Source organism: Ciconia boyciana, chromosome 23, assembly GCF_034638445.1.
Source record: "Ciconia boyciana chromosome 23, ASM3463844v1, whole genome shotgun sequence".
Lineage (NCBI taxonomy): Eukaryota > Metazoa > Chordata > Aves > Ciconiiformes > Ciconiidae > Ciconia > Ciconia boyciana.
The window spans coordinates 135430-148909 of NC_132956.1; the positions used below are offsets into that span (position 1 = coordinate 135430).

The following is a 13480-nucleotide window of genomic DNA, read 5'->3' on the forward strand; positions in this document are numbered from 1 at the left end:
TGGTGCATTATGGATGACAAACAACAAAAAGGCTTGCCAAAGCATTTTGGAAAATTTTGTTCCTTTAATTCAAGCAGCAGCACACTTCATGCAAGCTGAGGATGCTCCTGCCTGTTTGGTACTATGACAGTAATTATGTGCGGTGTCAGAGGTGTCCTGGTATAAAATCAAGGCTTGGTTTTAGTTTCCACTTCAGGCTGGTAGAACTGTAACACAGCAGTATGGGTTTAATTACTGATTGCTCCACCAGGTCTTTATTTATTTTCCTGGTCTTTCAAGTCTCACATCGTGAGATTTCACAAAGCAATACAATCACCATATTTACAGAACCATATAATGCTAAGACAAAAACCTCAAATGAAAAAAATAATACAGCACTCTTCAAGGAAAGCAAGAATACATTCCAACCAGACATGATGGAATTACACACTTTTAATACACCGAGTGTATATTAATCTCTAACAAACTAATAACGTGGAACTTTTTCCTGCCCACCCCATCCCCATTCGCATTTAGCAAAAGCATGTGGCAAGGCATTCAGATCACACTGTCAGCAAAAGCTAACTGGAAAATTAATTGGGCTGAAAACTGAAAAGTTTTCAGCGCTAAACGCACATCCTCAGCCCTTACAGTTCACTGTAGAAAACTCTTCGGTGTTTCTGAGTGGAAAGTAAGTCATCATTCTGTAAAAAACCACATTTTTTTTAACCTGTAAAGTTTGGTGGCTGGATCTAAATCATGTGCAACTTAAAAAAAAATGTAAAAGTTTTACCTGTTTAAGTGAGGTGTGATTGAAAATGATCACTCCCATTTGTCTCAAGAGAATGTGTATTAAATTCTGCCATAGTGCAGTCTGACTATTAATGACTGAATCCCTTTTTTTAACTTACAGCATCCAAGGGACTCGGCCAATATACCAACACTGGGAAGGGATAAATCATCTTTGTAGAACTGTAAGAGACACTGTAAGGTAGGGATTTGCCGTAAAGGAGAAGGCTGTGATTTGATAGTAGGAGTCCTTCATTGTATTAGTGCAATATTTGTAAACTAAACCTTAGAGGTTATCACTATTAAAGTGCTGGCTGACTGTCAGCTGGCCTAGCAGGAAAGCTTTATATACACTTGTGGCTAAAACTTCTATTGTTCTTGGTCATGACAAAAACATTTTGCTTCACCTCACAATGATTGTTCTAGAGGTACCATACTGTATAAAAGAACCGCATTATTGTTGATCCTGCAAAAAACACCTGGATGACCGGTTTCTGAGTACTGTTTCTAGCTGAAACAAGGCAGTACAGTGAGACTAATGTCTGCTGGAAACTGAATTACTAGAATTCATGTTCCTTTAAGACTTAAATATATCTTAACTGCACTACATTGGCAGCAAAGAAGAATGCAGCTGTTTCTCTTCATTCTATAGGTATGAGAAAAAAGAAAACTGTTCTTAATCTCAAGGATGATTATTCTCAGAGTGATCTGAATGCCTTGGGACTGATGGATACTGGGAAGTTCTTATAAGCCCCAGAGCAAATTTCCCTACTGGAAAGCTTCCCGTTGTTCATGATATCATGGTCAAATGTAACTAGAAATAAGAAACATTAGAAGACCATGAATTTTCTGAAATGTAATTATATGTTTTTCAAGTAAATTTCAAGTAGCAGGTTTTCATCTGTCTCCCCCAGACTTTCCTACTAAGTCAATGAAAGAGCAAAATCAATCCACTTTAAACACAAATGTAAAAATACCCCTGAAACGTAGCAAAACATGGTATTGAAATTTTGCCAGTTACCATCAAGTATATATAATATTATTCTGTGGAAACAGCTGATTTTAGAAGAACACATAACTGGAAGGGACCCTCCTGGGTTGGTTAAGTCCAGTCACTTCTGTTTAAAATACACCCCCCCAGAAAAGCTATTTAAAACATTAGGATTGTGACAGATGTGCAAAAGAAGTATTTCTGATTTGTTCTGACAGAGCTGAATACCTGAGGGAGGAGTTTGTGCTGGTTGAACATCACCACTAGTGGTCTGCTGGAGTTGTGCTAAATCAAGCTTCCATTTTCTCTCCTTCAGAAAGTTTAAAATAAAACATTAACATTCTTGAAGTGAGAAGCTGCACTGTTCAGTGTCCTGTGGAGAAAGAGTGGGTGATGTCCTGGAGTCCAATATTCCATGCTCTATTTCCAGTTATACAAATGGTGGTCATGAAATTGAACTACTTCAACATAGTACACCATTTTTTCTCCCCACTGTAATGATACTTTATCAATGCTTCCAGGTTTAAAAGAGCTGTATTTCTGTATTCTAGCAAAAACAGAACTGCCAGAATTCAACCACAGTTTTCACAGAGAAGTGTCAAATCTGTAAATTGCTCTCAGAATTCCAAAACTCTCACATAGATCTTTACACGCTTTATAACCCAGTTGCTAACCGTCCAAGTACTGCAGTCTGAATTGAAATTGATCTGCACTGGAATCAAGAGTTACAGGTTTGGGGGTTTTACATGGAACAGAGATCTATACAGAGATTTGGCGACAACTTTAAGCACTGCTATTCTTATTGGAAGCAATTAATTTAGTAAATTTACTAAATTTTCAGTTCTAAAAAAGTTTCCAGGCAACATGCTCTTTTCATCCTTCCTTCCTCAGATTCTGTGGGATAACTGTGTAAAAAAATGGGAATTCCCTATATATACTTGTTTTGTTTGGCACTTGTTTCACTTACAGGTGCCTGCAAGCAAAGAGTCTTTCAAGACACAGAACCCCTTGCTTTTTGCTGTGATCCATTTCTCCACTCTTACATTAAGCCCCTTGTAACATTGCTTTTAGACTGTTCAGCTTTTACTAGTGGCATCTTTATTGCGTGATTGCCAAACATGCAAAGAAATAGGGAGACTGATCATCTATATTTCAATTATTACCTTTTTCAGACAGCCCTTAGATCAGTTGGTAAATACTGTATTTGTTTTACTGTAAATCCCTATGAAGCATTCATGTGCAAATAGCATTTTATATATTTATAATGTGCCACTACTCCTACTATATGTGCTGAGACTAAGAAGTAAGAATGAAGTGGGGGTTTTTACCCCCCACATCTGTAATCCTGAATGCATGTAAATTCTGAAGAAATACTTACTTCAGTAGGATATTTTATTAATCTCTGGGAATGGTAGGTAGAGAAGAGTAGTATACAGATGCTGTCTTCAGCATCGTTTGAACAACACTGCATCATTTACTGGATTCCGCCACAACCGGGAATCCGGGAAGAAGACAGTAAAAGAACTTAAAAAAAAGCCCTGCTGAAAATAAACTCTTTTGTGGTTAAAAACCAGCCAGTTGGAACTGAAGCAGTGTTTTCGTAGGGTGGCAGAACAGTCGGAAAAGTTGTTGGATTATTTTTGGCAGTGGCCAGCATATTATAGCTCTATCATTACTGTTACTAAACTGTCAAGAGTCCACTGAAAGGGTTATTACTTTACTAGGACATTCTTGCAAAAATACAGCATACTCAGTCTGGTAGCATGAAGCTTTGGATTTTAGAACCTTGTTTGACCTTTCTGACACAGTCATATCACTGTAACTAGCTTAACTCCTAAATGCTTCAACCACACAGGTACAGTAAAACATGAGCCATGACCTACAGACAGCAGCAAATCCAAAGAGTGGCCAAAGCATTGCAGAAGTGCTGCACAACATGATACAAATGAGCATGCAACACATGACTCCTGTGCCCTGCACTGCTTGAAAACAGGCTTGGAAGATTTCAGTTAGATTTTTAAAAATTACGTAGCTTGTATTTGGATCTTGGTAAGAGCCAAACCCAGAGGCTACAGTTACTGGCAGCCAGCTCTCCTGTGGACAGAAATTGTGCAGGTGTAAAATTAATCCAGGTCATGCTTTGGTGTTAGCAGCATGTTCTCCTTAGCAAATGCACTTGAATCTCCACACTGAATCCAGCAGGATCTTTTGCAGTACAGGAGTACCTTATACAACCCTTATTTACCTTATTAAATGGAACAGATAAGCTATCTAAATATTTAAGATTAATGAAATACTGTTTCTATCACTTTCAATGGCACTCATGAATTTACAAGCAGAAATGTACTCTACTGAGAAGGAGTCAGTATGCTGGATTTAATTGGTGAGGAAAATAATAGTTTTCCTTTGATTTGGGGTCTATATGACTATTCACAGTGTAATAATTAAGACTGGAGTTATTTCTGCCTTTACAGTAGCCAGAGGACAAGCATTTAAGTATGTGCCTTCATGTGTCTGCAAGTTTTGTATCTTCAGCTCTTCTCAAATATCAGCCACGATCAGATAATTTTCTGCCAGCAAATGGCAATCTGTGATTCTCCTTCTGATTATCTACTGAACTGACCAAGAGATTTCCCTGTTGTTGGCAGCTGTTGCTTTCAGCCCATTGCTTTCCTCTTCTTCACTAGGCTTCAGCAGCTACCCTTATCTTCTGGCCAATTTCTCCTAAATCTCGGAGCAGGTCTACAGTTTATGTTGCCTCAATGAAAAGAGTATCCCAGCCAAATAACTCATTTGGACCTGCTTTAAATCACATACCAAAAAACCCCCAAGGTTTAAGGCATTTGTCCTATGAACAGTCTTCAGATTGTCTCCTAAGCCAGGAAGACCCAAGTATGTCTCTGGCCCTCACCTGAATCCTGCCTGAATACTAGTGAAAAAGGGAAGCCTGCCTAGAACAGAAAGAGGGTAAGTCATTGTCTTTTCACCTCACCAGTGCTAGTTTGCCAAAGATCTTGATTAAGAGATTCCATCAGGTAAGGATGGAATTGGTAAGAATTGCAAGGATGTAAACCTCACGTGGTTTACCCCCTAAAATGTCATCCCAAGCTTGTCTCCGAGTTTCATTTCGTACGGCATACTGATTTTCTGTTTTTTTCCTAAAATTGCAGGCATCCAGCGCTGAGGCTGACCATTTGCTACCTTTTAGCATACGGTGTCTTTCTGCTCTGGCAGTATAAGAGCCTTAGAGTTTTTTTTCTTTTTTTCTTTTTCCATGTGTGAATGAAAGATCTCAGGCATCTTCTCTTCACTGAAACAGACCCTCAGCAGTCTCTTATGAAATTGTTCAAGTGGAACTCATGTTCCAAACAATTAGCAGAGTCCAGTCGCTGTCACTGGACAACCTGTGAGATGTTTCATCACTCCAGTCTGCTGAGCTGCACACTTTTTCTTTCCTCCACTCACTTTCACTAAATGTGACCCTACTACAAAACAGCCCAGCCAACTTTGCAACTGCATTTCTTCACAGCTCAAACAGCGATGGGGGAGGCTAGAACTATCCTGTGGGTAGCTGGTATTTCATGTGGAATATTACAATCACTGACAACGTTACCGTATGTGTTGACAAAAACTCAAAGGAGAAACAAAAGTTACTTTCCACTGGCTGTTCAGAATGTATGGTAGTATGCATGTTGGCAACCCTCCTGCAGGGTCTCTAAAGGACTTCCAGTGTTTGGGGCATCATAAGAAGAGAAAGCATGGGGCATGAACTGCATAACTAAGATGTGTGCCTAGCAGAACTGTGGATAGGGCTATAGAACCTATAGATAGGTTCATGTCCTGCAGGTACTACAAACGTCTCTGGTTTTGAGTGTTTCAGTGTTGACAATAGGAGTGCACCATTTTGAAGTACTGTGACAGAAAAAGGACACACGGCTGGTGATGGTGCTGTTTAGACCAATCTGGACAACCAAGCAGAGCAGTCGCCGAGTTTTACATCGGCTGCATTTGCTGGCACAGAATTTGTGGTGTCTTCACTTGTAACCAGACTTGCTTCCCACACAAAGATGATGGGGGGTCTGAGCCCCCATTTGTCTATCGCTACTGTGCAAACTGAGCTCACACAGTGACATCTGCAGGTATTGCTCCACTATGCTGCATCACTCTGGTCTTTGGTGAGCCTGGAAGATGCCCAAGAGGGATCAGAAGCAGTGGATTGTTAACCACAGTCTGGTAAAGGTGCTGAATAAAGGTAGCTCTGTCTTACAAATGCACTGCTCTTGAAAGTCGAGAACTGCACTTTAGACAACCTCTACACTGTAACAGTGAAAAAGGCACAGTTCAGAGAGCCAAGCAAGTGGATTTTTTTGTCCCTGTACTCCTGCTATCAAGTGAGGAAAGGTACTGAAAACACTTATTTGCTGGCTAATTGTTGAAACAAATACTTCTACTTCTAGGGGAACGTGGAATAAGCAACTCCCAGACTCAGCTACGCAGTCAAACTGGCCCGATGGCATGCTGCAGCCAACCCCAGCTCAGCGTCTGGATGAAATAAAGACCTTGCTGGGGGAGCAGTTTTTTGTGCAGTATACTCAGAGGTAAGCACAACACACACATTCTTCTCAGAGCAGACTGAAATCATCTATTACCGGTATCACGCATTAGCCTGAACAGCTATACCAGAAGAAGTGTTTAAATAACACTTGACCGACATACAAGTGGGGAAGAGAGTTGTCATCCTGCACGTAAAAATCATTGGTCTGTCTTCTAAAGAATGAAGATGAGAGCAGTTTGCATTTAATACTCCTATTTTTGGAAAAGCATAGTTCTTTGACTTATTAAACAAGTTGCTTCACTGATACCCCCTAGCTAGCTATTGTCTGGCTAAAATGGGAGTTCCCACTTACTCTGTCTTCTTTTATTCTGTCTCCAGACTTTGTACCTTTTGTGGGGAATGTTTACTTATAATGAGAGATGGTCCACTTAGAAGTCACAGTTCTCATTAAATGTCCTCTGTTTTAGTACAGTTTTTTTTATTTTTGACATTTAAATGCCTGTGATACCCTTTGTGGCCAATGCTACAGATACCCATGTACTACCAGCACTAGAATTGGCAGCTGTGCATCTCCCTGGAAGTTCAGGTGGCTGCACTTGGCATGCACTGTGAACACTTCTAGAAAGCACCATGAAAGGGTCTAGTAACTAAGTATGTACCAAAGTTTAGAAATAACCCCCCAAAATAGTCTGTAAAATACCTGTACATGTCAGCAAAAAACTCCACAATCCTCACAGCCTAAGGCACACCTATTATTTGTTAACATTTTCTGCTTGTGTTGTCATCAAGTCTAGTCCACTTTTTTAATCTGTCAGTTTCTATTCTCCACTAATTTAATAATTGATTAAAAGATTCAATTTTGAATCTTCAGGAAAACTACCAGGTATCCCAAATACATTTTGTCTGTGTTTGGGCCACACACCCCACAGAATGCTTTACCACAAGGAGCGGAAATAACAAGGCAAGTTATTAAAAAAAAAAAAAGGCAAGCAGGTGAGATCTTTCTGATTTTGTTAATGGCCTTAAAGCAATAATCTTAGCATATGCAACATAAGAAACTCAGAGAAGGGAGATAAATGTAGCTGCATTTTAGAGCACTGAATCTTGTATAGCCCAAAACCAGAAACAGCTCCTTGCTGACACTGCAATGTCTCTTTCCTATAGAAGGAAATAATAAAAAAAGGGGTTATGTATAAAGACAATAGGTTGAGGCTGCTATTGGCATGTCTAAATTGTGCCTGGATTTTGTTCTGCAAACCTTTTCCATTAACATTTCTGTCGGGAAAGCTAAGTCTTTAGAGATGTAATGAACCATCTGATTTTGATTTGGTTGTAGAGCAAGGGGTTACTCTCTGAATCGTGCATAGCCAAGCTATTGAGCTACACCCAGCTCTATTTCCTTATACAGACGATGATGACTGCTCAAGCACGAGCAGCATGTGGGAAAGCAGCAACCCTCAGCCTTGTTTTAAGCAAATTAAAGTAGCTTTGGAACAGTAAGGATTTTCTCTGAGAGAGATTTGACTCTCATCATCATCATTTTGTCCCCAATTCTCCATCCCAACTGTCGCAGACTACGGCTAATGTGGCTTTTGGCCTTTCTCTTCTTTTCTCCCCTTGATGCAGGGAATGTAGCATCTTCACCCTCTTCAGTCACTACCTTCACTTGGCATCTCCTGATGATTTCTTAAATGCTTCCCAGCCCTGCACAAATGCTGCTGTTTATTTCATTTCAGCTCTTGTCCGAGATAAGACTATCCACAGAAGATCCTATGGGACATCTTACGGTTTTGCATTTTCTACAAGACTGTGCTCTAGCAAAGCTAAAGCCCTGGTTGAGTGCTTTAGTGCTGCTTGGGATTCTAGTCTTGAGAAAGCTGAACAGAAAGAGAGAGGGGGAACTTGGACAGTAATTGACCCACACCCAGAAAAAACATTAAGACATGCTGGGAAATCACAGTGGAACTGCAGAGCCTGATTCCTTTTTTACAAAACCCTGTTTGTCCAGTCTATGTGCGGCTGCCTGCCTGCTGGCCGGACACAGTGTAATTCAGGGCCAGCTGAGACATGTCAGGCAAAACAAGGCAAAGAGACAGGGGAGGAGCCTTGCTTGGTAGTTTTTTTCTGTTTATACCCTGTCTCTGCTTATTAAGTCTTCACAGAGGAAATACAATGTCTGCCCTTAACTGCAATTTCAGATCATTTTTTAATGTCTCTTATTGCCAGGATGCCTGCTGCTGCTTTGTTAACCAAACATGTGGCTGGATTAGTCAACACATGGTAGTTACCTAACAAGCTATTACTGCTGCTGGTCTTCTAGCATAAAATTGTTCTTAGTAAAGTTTTAGACACTTGTCTTACACTTTTCCACACCCAAACAGATGTGCATATTCTCCAGATTGTAGGAAGACTAGCACTGGTGCTGGATCTGCTATGCAGTGACATTTGTGGAGCTTCTAGCTCATGGCACTGTGAAAAAAGGAAGGTGTTTCCCTGTACATAATTCCCAGTACTATGGCCACAACAGTTTTAGCTACCTTATACCTAAGATGCCAACCCAGAAGTACCCTGTCACCCACGGTGCTCCTATGTAATACCCATATTTGTCCTAATAGGCAGCTTGAACATGGAAAAATCCCATCTGCCCTTGTGACGTGTGATGCCAGAGCTCTTCTGGGAAGGAGCCTGGGCTTTATCTGCCCAAAATCAGCAATGTGGTGCGTCCCGAAAGGGCAGGTGGGATAGATGGAGGCTGCTGGAGGCTGCTGAGCCAGCCAGCGTGGTCGGGCCTGTCGACATGGCAGGTAAGCATGGTTGTTGAGTGTGTGATAATTGGCACATTTCACTGGGGCTCCCCCCCTTCCACAAGTACCAGCTTGGTGGTCCCCACCCTAGCCCCAAGGTCACCTCTGCAGACACATTAACTGAAGGGACAGCTATTTTAGCTAAGGGACTGCTTCTACTCTCACTGCTCTGCAGGGTATTTGAAGCCAAGAGACCAGCCCTGGCCAAAAAGGTTACTGCAAAAATCGCTAGAGATTTTACTCCTGGGAACATGCTGTCGCCATATGGTCTCCACATTAATAACACCAAACAAGTGCTTCATAAACAGTGTTCTAATAACAAATACCAAAGGAATTAATAATAATCTAGCTATTATTTTCTAATGTTCTTGCTTTATTAAGAACACTTATGCTGTCTGAATGAGCTCTTCCGGAAGAACAACATCTGGCACCCACATGAATACCTGATGAAATCTGTATGATCCTGGGTATCTTATAAATTTATTGTCAGCAACAGCATCCGTTTGTGCCAGCATGCCTTACAGTAACATTACGTTTTTCTTTTGTTCTAGGTGCATAGCGTAATGTCCATGCTGTACTACACTCTGATTATAGCTTTTTTGATCGGCACACAGGCAGCTCCAAAGTCAGAGGACAATGCTCCACTGGAGTATCCTGCAGAACACTCCCTGCTCAATACCCACCGGAGTAACAGACACCACATTCCCAAGGCAGCTGCACAGACATTCCACGGCCACCATACTTGGACGATAGGTAGAAGAGAAGCTATAAATATCACCATGGATCCAAAATTTTTTAAGAACAGGCGTTTCCGGTCTCCTCGGGTGCTGTTCAGCACACAGCCCCCCCCAGCATCAGGGCAAGGACAGAATATGGGATTTCTCAGCAGTGCAGTTTCTCTCAACAGGACTGCCAGGACCAAGAGGACCGCGCATCCCGTATTACACCGAGGAGAGTTCTCAGTGTGTGACAGTGTCAGCATGTGGGTTGGGGACAAAACCACAGCCACTGACATTAAAGGCAAAGAGGTGACAGTGTTGGGAGAGGTCAACATTAACAACAACGTTTTTAAGCAGTATTTTTTTGAGACCAAGTGCAGGGACCCTAAGCCAGTCTCCAGCGGGTGCCGAGGGATCGATGCAAAGCACTGGAACTCTTACTGCACCACAACACACACCTTTGTCAAAGCGCTGACAATGGAGGGCAAGCAAGCAGCCTGGCGATTTATTCGAATTGACACAGCCTGTGTGTGTGTGCTCAGCAGGAAGTCGGGGAGACCCTGAGATGGATCTAAACCCCATGGCAACATCCTCCTACCCCCCTACCTCAGTCTGTAAATTATTTTAAGTTATAAAGGACTGCATGGTATATTTATAGTTTATACAGTACAGAAAGAACCTCATTATTTATTAAACTCTTTTGGAAACCTTTTGTGTTTTGCAATTTATTTACTGGCAGAACCCTTCTGCCAGTAAAGACGTTCACCTTAGTCTCAATTCAGCCCTACAACTCTGAAATGTTCCCAGGGCCATTGAACAAATCTTTGCTCGCCATTCTACAAAAATAAAACATTTTCACACAGTTTTCACACATATTCCTCTCTTCCACAACAAAAGAATTTTCCTCACAAAACCTGCCAGTTTACTGTGAAAGTCTTGTAGGTTTATTTTAAATTGAAATGTTTTGTCCAACTACCAAGAGACTGAAAAAGCCCTTTCAAAACTTGCTTCCAGTTTTACTAATTATCCATAAAGATATTAATCTTCTATAATTAATAATCTTGGTGAACTCCTGGTAGAAATACTAGCTCTTCGTGTTGCTAGATAAATTTCTAAATAAGACCTTTAGTGCATTTTTTTAAATTGCCAAATTATTTTCACTACAAAAATAATCTGTTCTGAATTATTTTGGAACATTCGTCTCCACAGGAGTAGAATCAAGATGTATGTATCTTTGCATTAAAATGGTATGTCACAGCTCATTAGTATGAGCTACATTAGAGTGATGGGGTTGCAAATGTCAATATACATATATAAATAAAAAAGTTCATGTGGCTTATAATTAAAATTTGAAAATTCTCTCAGGCTAGTATTTTGGCAATGGAGACTTGACATAGGAGCAAGGCTTTTCATGCATGACAGAAGAAAATTAAAAAAAAAAAAAAATCACTGAGGCTGTGTTTTAGCAAGGAGCCCCAAAATAACCCTATGCTCTTAATTTCTGTGCTTTGGGGAACATTGGTCTCTAGAAGTACACGGTGGAGCCTGAAGCCTGTGATGGGTGTTTCAGTCATCGCACACTGAATAAAGCTGCAGTTTCGCTCATTGTTTCCTTTGGAAGAGCAGCTGTTATCCATTGCAGAAACTGTTTCAAAACAAATACCATTAAGGTTTTTCAGCTTGGTTTCTTCCAAATCCTAGAGGGTACGCTTTTACCCTTGCCTTCCTTCATGCACAGTTATTTAATGAAAACAGCAGACCTGACATTTGCTTCCTCCATGTAAACAGCAAAGACAGGCAGCAGATCTCTAGAGAAAATGTGTTGTGGTAAAATAGTGCCAGTGGAAACAACCAAATCTAGGCAAGATATGCTTTCTGGTATGATAGTGCCAGTCTGTGTGAAGTGGGAGGCACTGAGACAGAGACCATTCCTGATCATCACTGGTATGTCACTTTTCAGCCCCCTCTAGTAGGTGGTTATGGTGTGGGACAGCAATATTCCAGTGAGAATGTTTTGCTTTCTCCAGAACAACATATTTGCAATATTTGCATGAATAGTCAGTTGACTTGACCTGAAAGGTCAAGGAGAGGGCAGGCTCCTGACTGTCCTGTGTCTTCCAAATAATGACAACTTGTTCTGGAGCAGGGGGAGGCAATGAAGACTAAGGAACACTTATAGTGCAATCACATAGGCATCAAATGCTCTGACACAGTAGCAGAACACAACAGCAGCAGCAGCCACCTGCCAGTCACCACAGGAGAGATGGAGGGAGATCAGTGAAACACAGTATTCCGAAGCAAAGAAAAACGCAGAATTGGAGCAGAGTCCCACCTGTGCTCTTTGGTGGCCTTAAAGCAATGGACCAAAGTAACAAATCTGCTTTAGAAGTGCTCTTTACCATACATGACACAATGTGACTAGGGAAAAATGGGGCTGTTACTCATCCAGGACTTCCAAGTTTATGGAGACTGCCATTATTTTACCACTGACATAACAAAACTGCGATTCAAAGTGTCTCATGAACGCATTTGGTAACTCCAAACATGTGTAAGACTTGGCATTTCTTCAGAGAGCCCTGAAACTGATGACTTTCTTCTTAAAGCAATCTTGGGAGCTGACATTCCTTCCACATCCAGCCCACTCAGAAGTTGCTCTGACTACACCTTAAAGCACATTCTTGCCAAGAACAAGGTACTACTACCTATAACACCCAATCTGAGGGACAAAGAGCTGTCATTAAAAGCTCTATGAACTACTGTTATAAATCTGGACCTTGATTAAAATTTCTATTAATAAACATTTAGCTATTCATTATCAGGGGAGGGTTTATTTAGTCTTGCAGATATTGATGCGATCTATTCCACATTTATCCCTTCAGCTGATTTTTATTTTGTGCTCCCAAGACTGAAACAAGACTACTGTTTCATCCTTCATGACAGTGATCTATTGTATTACTGACATTTCTTGCCTGTTCATAAAAAAGGTCTCAAAAGGGAGGGTGGAAGAGTGAAAAGGACAGTTCAATGCATTCACACTTGATCTTGACCCCACTGTTAATTGCAGAATCTGGAATTCCAGACTGAGAGCTACAAATCCAAGTTTGTAACAGATTTTAAGGGTGTACATCATTTCTCCCTGAGCACATATCTGATTGTTATGCCTGTGTGACACATTGATGTGACCAATGATCTACTGAGAAGTGGTGAAGTATTGCAAGAAATTGATTTAATGAGAACGTGGGGGTTTATGATTATAAAATAAGAAAAACCTGGAAAAGTGCATTCCTAGAAAGAGAATTACTGCCATATTTCAATTTTTGTATTAACTGTGCGCTTAGATGGCAAGATAAGGCTCCATCTCTGACCATAGCTACACAAACCCAATCTGTGAGATTCCCCCTGCAGCACTCAAACTTCATTGCACTTGCAGATGTTTGTGCCATGTTTAAAGACTAGGGTTTAAAACAACAGTAGTCCTAGCCATTCTTGCAGTAACTGGCATCACACTTCCCTGTTACCTCCAGCAACAGAGAAATATTCTTGATAAAGCCCAAGCACAGAGTTTCACGCAATCTAAAGAGGTTAGTATCATACAATAAGGATACCCTGAACAGCCAGAAACTAAGTACAGGACTGACTGCCT

At 40.9% G+C, this 13480-nt stretch overlaps 2 protein-coding genes across 3 annotated transcripts in view; one reads left to right on the forward strand and one right to left on the reverse strand.

The window, feature by feature from the left end:
- Nucleotides 1-10527, forward strand: part of NGF (nerve growth factor) — a 35316-nt gene extending 24789 nt beyond the window's left edge. Inside the window, exons 2-4 of one of the 2 annotated variants that reach the window (XM_072886297.1) lie at nt 6217-6357; nt 8930-9118; nt 9670-10527. In XM_072886297.1, coding sequence (XP_072742398.1) covers nt 9682-10401 — 720 coding nt within the window. In that variant the 5' untranslated portion in view covers nt 6217-6357; nt 8930-9118; nt 9670-9681 and the 3' untranslated portion in view covers nt 10402-10527. The remainder of the gene's footprint in view (nt 1-6216; nt 6358-8929; nt 9119-9669) is intronic. The other variant, XM_072886296.1, reaches the window with a different exon arrangement.
- The window catches only part of LOC140643359 (uncharacterized), a 131252-nt gene that overhangs the window by 46950 nt on the left and 70822 nt on the right, over nt 1-13480 (reverse strand). The gene's annotated exons all lie outside the window — the stretch shown is intronic.